General features: G+C 33.0%; 1 protein-coding gene across 1 annotated transcript; it reads left to right on the top strand.

Moving 5' to 3' along the window:
* The first annotated feature begins 3,599 nt into the window (after window positions 1-3,599).
* Window positions 3,600-5,795, top strand: LOC144431087 (uncharacterized). The gene is made up of 3 exons (XM_078118972.1): window positions 3,600-3,922; window positions 4,666-4,839; window positions 5,480-5,795. Exons 1-3 carry the CDS (start codon window positions 3,637-3,639, stop codon window positions 5,680-5,682), a joined length of 663 nt encoding a protein of 220 aa, XP_077975098.1. The 5' UTR covers window positions 3,600-3,636; the 3' UTR covers window positions 5,683-5,795.
* Window positions 5,796-6,615: the final 820 nt, after the last annotated feature.

The raw sequence follows: 6,615 nt of genomic DNA on the forward strand, positions 1-6,615 counted from the left end.
CTTCTAGAAAACTCCTCACATCTTACTATAAATCTGAACTCAGAATGAAAATAGTGGATCTTATAGGTTGATTCTCCAATCTCGGCCTCCTCTTGAACATTCCGAATGCTTGAGACTTTGATATACAGAATATGTTATGCGAAAAATAATATTCCAATGCGCAGATTTTTGATACCAATGCATAGATTTATTTACTCGAAAATAGGCCACATAGGTTCAACTCAAAATGTACATTCTCCCCCTATTTCAATGCGCAGATTTTTGATACCAATGCATAGATTTATTTACTCGAAAATAGGCCACATAGGTTCACCTCAAAATGTACATTTTCCCCCACTGTCAATAGAAATGTAGTGATTGTTCAGATTCGCTATATAAATGTTTACTGACGTTTTGCTGATGTCAACAACAAACAATAAAAATTTGAAACACCATCTAAATTCTAAGATGACCATTGAAGTTTCGAAAGGATTGTTCTTGTTTATAGTTAAAGCAGTACGTGGAGCGTGGAACGAAAAAACTCCACCCACATTTCAGCTTAGTAGGAAATGAAATAATTGAAAGTAATGGCTACCTACACTGCGTGAGTCATAACAACAGATATATAGTTATTATTTCAATACCTTATAAAGATTTATAAAAATATTTATTTTTAAACTCGTACTTTTTGTCAGGCGTATACTAGAAATTAGTGAGATGAATTTTAAGGCATTCCACCAGGCAAGCTTGTTTCATATCTAGTGTTAGTCTAAATATAAGTATTCCAAAATTGATTTAGATATATTTGGGTGAAGGATTTGATAGGAGAAGCTGATATAGATCGCAGCCGATATAGATCTATATTTTCATTATTGGGGGGTTGTGTTTCGAAATTTAGAGGGTGGTAAATATTTTGCCAATAGCGATGAAACTATTTGCAACTTATAAAAATGTGTTATGTATATGACAGACCATCTACTCTACACTGATAAATATGCCATTTTCTGAATATTCAAAGACAATTTTACCGAAGTTAGGTATTGAAGTCTGGCATCACATCTGGGGAATGTATGGAAATCACTAGGGTTGCCTATTTGGGAAGCTAAAGAACATAAACGAAAGCTGTCAATGATAAAAGCTAATCAAATAAATCATGTCTTATTCACTTCTAATACGAGAAAGAATAATCTACTTGCGAGCATTGATATGAGGAATACAGTCATGTTTCGCTGACGTATAATACTCACATATACGTACTGACTTACGTAATATTGATGAAATCCAAATTTTAAAATGCAAGTAGTGTGGGTACATGTACTCGAAATGCTGATTGCATTCGCAAATTATCAAAAACACCAGTAAAGTCTGTGAAATAAAATCTCTGTAATAAATAATATGTTGAACTATCGAAAAAAAAAATTTAAAAAAAATAAAATAAAATTTTCAAAATCAAAAATAAACCGAACATAAAATAAAAGAGTAATGAAAAATAAAAACAACTGTAAAAATACAAATCAAAAGACTAGACCGAAAAACACGACCTTTTTTTATCAGCTGTTTTATATTGTAATTTTTTTTTAAACCGATGCGCAGCCTGTTGCATTTTATTTCTCGCTAAACCATATCGTTTTTCAATTATTTTGACATACGTCGGTCAGTAAACATACGTTTTTTGAATTTAATTATGTCAACTCAGTTGTCAATTTTCTACTAAAGTCAGTACATCATATTATTCATGTAATTCTATCTTTTAATCCATCCGGTTATGGCGTTTTTCAATTATTTTGACATATGTCGATCAGTAAACATACGCCAAACCATAAACTTAATGACTAACACACGGTTGCCGATATGGTTTTCGAAAATTACCAAACGCTATCCCCTGATACCGGAAACTATATTACATAACAACTTCCTACGCACCACCATTGACCAACATTTGCTCAACATTTGCATCATTGACCAACATTTGCTCAACATGTGCAACATCATTTGGGTATCGAATACGACATATACTACTACTATCGTTTTATTTAAGTTTCAAAACACTATCTACAAAGAAGGCTCAAAATATCTTGATTATGACAGTAACAATAAAATATTAGCGTAGCATCAAAGTTTGAAATTAGACATTAAACGCTTCCACTTCACTATTATCTATACCAGGGGTGTGCAAACTGCGCCCCGCAGGAAAAAATTGTGGAGAAGTACCAAATTTGAATTGTGTGCTCGCGAAACGAGTTTTTAGTTTAGTTAATCTGGTACGTGTGAGAAATTCCAATCTCTTTGCGTCGCAAAGCCTATTCCAGTACCTGAGTGCCATTGTTATATTGGTAAAAGAAATTTAGCAGTAACGACCTTTCCTCTTCTGTATTGACAAGCAAGGGAAATGATAGATAATGGTTTATCACCTGTCAATGGGTTCGAGAGTATTCTTTTTAAAGCATCGAGATTTAATTGTAAATGGCTATTTTCGTCATATGCAATGGATATAAGCTCATGGTCTGAATTACCTGTAGAATATATAGGGTGATATTTAAATATAGATGCAATGAAAGGGGTTTGAATAGCCAGAATCACTTTAACATAGTTAAGATAATTTTCTACAAAATCGAATGAAGTTATAAACATATAAGAGGTTATAAAAACATATACATTAATGACGTAGGACAATAATTTTAATTGGGCAGACAAGGAGTATGCAACCTTTATCACATGGGGGCCAGATACAACTGACTGGGTGAAGCCGCGGGACGTACTTATTTTTAAGGTAGTCTTTCTAGTAATCGCAGGCAAAAAAATTGTTTATTTTCTTATCGATTTCCCGGAATCGTTACGGGTCATTGCAGAAATGATGAGTTGAAACGAATAAATTTTTAAATAAATTCGCTATTTAAATTTATTGTCACGTCTACTTTAAACGAATTCAATGAGAAACCGCTTTTTATTACATTGTGTATTTCAAACATGATTTTGCTTGCTAATTTTACCATTATAACGATGGCACTCAGGTACTGGAATAGGCTTTGCGACGCAAAGAGATCGGAATTTCTCACACGTACCAGATTAACTAAACTAAAAACTCGTTTCGCGAGCACACAATTTAAATTTGGTACTTCTCCACAATTTTTTCCTGCGGGGCGCAGTTTGCACACCCCTGGTATAGATAATAGTGAAGTGGAAGCGTTTAATGTCTAATTTCAAACTTTGATGCCACGCTTATAATTTATTGTTACTGTCATAATCAAGATATTTTGAGCCCTTTTGTAGATAGTGTTTTGAAACTTAAGTAATACGATGTTGTGAAATGTCTAATTTGTTCACTTTAATTTTAACAGCCAAAATACATTATTAGTTAACTTCTTTGCATAACTCACTTTTTTCTCTTCTGTCAGAAGAGACCTTAGCTCTGTCAGGAATTTCTGGAGTATAAAACTTGCTGAAAATTTGTTTGCCACCACATGCCATTTCCTTATTGGAACATCGTAATTAGATCTAAACAAAATAGTATATGTGTGCTTTTGAGGAATTTAGAGAGTATCTTTGATTATTATGAATTCTTCTATTCAATTTTTTTCCTAAAACTTTGAAATTCTTTCCTTTTTCTTTTTTACAGTTTAACATTTTTGTACAATATTCGATGTCTTTCTTGCAAAAATGACAATTGACGATTGTTGTGAAGCTGAGTGCAATGTTAACAAATGTAAAGAGAGAACAGGCTGCGACAAGTTCTGTGCAGTATTGGTGGCGGGGTATTCAATTTACAGCTTGATATCAACAATTGCAACCATTGTTTCGAACAGATGGCTCGTTGCCAACAACGAAAGTGCATCGCAAGGGCTATCACAGCTATGTGGTATCGGAAATGAAGTCAACTGTACCAGCTCAAATAGTTGTGTACAATGCAAGGACATTGAAGGAGAGACGCATTGCGAGTCATTTGGTGAGTATAATTATAAATTGGATATTTTAATGCCGGTCTTTAGTCGCAATTTTGTCGCCTTTGCTTGTTGGCAGTCAGGAATCGTAGTCACATTCGAAATTGGATCTTTCTGAAATTTAAATTAGAAAATTTGGATCTTTAGTAGAAAGCCCCCTGTCTAACGACATATATATAGAGTGACTATGAAATCTCAAAAAAATAATTTAAATTGCAAAGAAAATTTCTTGATACCATATATTGTTTTGGCCATCAAAGATGTATTAAAGGAATTAAAATTTCCTAAAAATACTGATTGAAAAACAACAAACCTGGTTGAGATATATTGTGACTGACTTCATTACAAATTTGAAATTGTAAAAGTACTTCATAGACACTCTGCATAAAAAAATTGTGGGCTCAAGTTGGAAATTAACAATAATAAAATAACACTGAAGCTCCAGAAATTTACTTTAATTTGAAATTAATTTCAACTTACTCGCATTTAATGAAAGACAGAGTAGTAATAAATTCAAAATGATTCTTAAACAGTAAACCCATAAAATATATTTAAAAATAACAATACCATAGCAAAAATCCAACAATATAATATCAAAAGTCTGCATGGTATAATTTAAGTATCTCCTCACTAAAATATTATACAATGCAAAGGTCCATAAATTCATAAAAATCACGTATTTTTCTCACTACCTTCCTCCACCACCTTTCATTTTGAAAACGCTCATATTTCCTATAAACTGTTTCAGAACGTGGATTCGACGAAAAAGTTGCGTTCAGTCTTTTAATTGTCTCTGTATCACTTCGGTTCATTTCCTGTGGCCTTTCCACCGTCGTTGATTGGTTTGTCACCATCAACAAGTGTTGCTCAAACTGTTCGAGACCGCAATTTGTGACCATTGTTACATTGGAATCTATTGCAGGTGCTGCTCATTTTCTACTATTTTCTTTATGTGATTTGTCTCTATCAAGTCTTACAGACTTAAAAAAAACTTTTTAGTTCCATTCAACTCATCAGTTTTTTCAAAACATTATAATGACTTATCTGAATGTTCGATTGCGCAATCTCTTACCCAAAATAGACCCATATAGACAATTCATCTCTTTGCACACTATTCGATTTTATAATGATTTTACGATTTAATATTCAACGGTCATTGCCTATAATCATGGATATGTCCATATATTTAACTTTCTAAACTCAGTTTTCCGTCCTAATAAAATAAATAGAATAAGCAGCAATATTCGAGTCCAATGTTTCTCACAAACTCGATGCTTGTCGTTATAAAAAAAAACATATTCCTAAAAACATTCTTTGAAACAAAAAACAAGACAAATAAGACAAAATATTAGAATGCAAATGTTTCTGATTGGCATTCATTTCCAATTCATGAGTTCACGAGTGTAAGAGTGAAAAGTCAAGTGACAATGAAATACAAAATTTATTTTTATTTCAGCCCTTAAAATAACTGATTGACATTCTTTTCCAATTTATGAGTGTAAGAACCTGAGACAATGTTTACAAATCAAATGACATAATTAATAAAATTTATTTCATTTCAGCTATATTGGATCTCACAACGGCCATAATTTACGCCTTTTATAACGAAGACAAAAAACTGGAAGATATTCCGATCATAGGTTCTTTATGTGCAAGATTGGGAGGCGCATTCGGCGCAACATGTGCCAGAGTATTTTGGCTGATTCTACCAGTGATTCTATTTCTAAAATCATGCTATTACGGCCGCATTGACAGAGCGAATTAAGTAAACAAAAGAACAAGCTGAAAAAGAAAACTCTAATCTAGCAACGTAACTAAAAGTATCGTTTGATGAACTTTAATCGTGGGCCTTTTTCTCAATAAAAATGACCAAATTTATCCAGTTTCAGTCGTTACAAACTTAAGTGGAGATAAATAAAACAGAAGCTTTTATATTTTAAATTCAGTAATATAACTCCAATTCAATTCACTAACTAACAACATACTGTTAATTCTAATATACTAATTGCGCAAATGTGCATATCTGTATATTGATGTATAGTATATCGAAGTTTTCTGCTATCATAACTTTTACTCAGTTAGAACGTACATCCAATAATGCCGGAGTATATAATGAGATATCAATGGGTACTTGTGCGGGGTACAAATATGTGGAATAAAGAAAACTCCTAGATCAAGTGTTAGTTAGTTGACAAGCAAGATTAATAGAATTGCATTGGTATGTAGTATTACGTGATAAACCAACATGGCGGGTACCGGAACGTAGTATGTGTACCAGGTTAGGGTTAGGCCATAATTTCTGGTACAAATACTAAGGGAGTCACTTGGCTAGTCCCCGAACTCGTAATAGAACTAAAATAAGGTAAATCTTAGTGAAATCATGGCCTAACCCTAACCTGGTACACATATCACGTTCCGGTGTCCGCCATCTTGTTTCACATACTACGGAGAGAACCATTTCGTACATTAGTTATATTATATCTTGATAATATTGTGACGTATTTCCACGCTTTGAGTAAACTGCACAAGATGGCAAGTGAAAGAAGAAATGTATTATGCGTTTCGAACACTTCAATCGATCCTGGTGAACAAAGCTAAAGTTATTCAACGATTAAAGATTAGCCGCAATTATTGACTTTATTTCAAAGCCATTCTTAATTCAACAAGCATTATATACCCAATGTATACTTGATATGTT

Source organism: Styela clava, chromosome 2, assembly GCF_964204865.1.
Source record: "Styela clava chromosome 2, kaStyClav1.hap1.2, whole genome shotgun sequence".
NCBI classification, from domain to species: Eukaryota; Metazoa; Chordata; class Ascidiacea; order Stolidobranchia; family Styelidae; genus Styela; species Styela clava.

What these genes read in the sequence shown, in the direction of transcription:
- LOC144431087 (XM_078118972.1), top strand. Translation starts at nt 3,637, where the DNA reads ATGACAATTGACGATTGTTGTGAAGCTGAGTGCAATGTTAACAAATGT. An exon ending in GACGCATTGCGAGTCATTTG is followed by an intron (nt 3,923 to 4,665) that starts GTGAGTATAATT and finishes AAACTGTTTCAG; the next exon opens with AACGTGGATTCGACGAAAAA. An exon ending in TACATTGGAATCTATTGCAG is followed by an intron (nt 4,840 to 5,479) that starts GTGCTGCTCATT and finishes ATTTCATTTCAG; the next exon opens with CTATATTGGATCTCACAACG.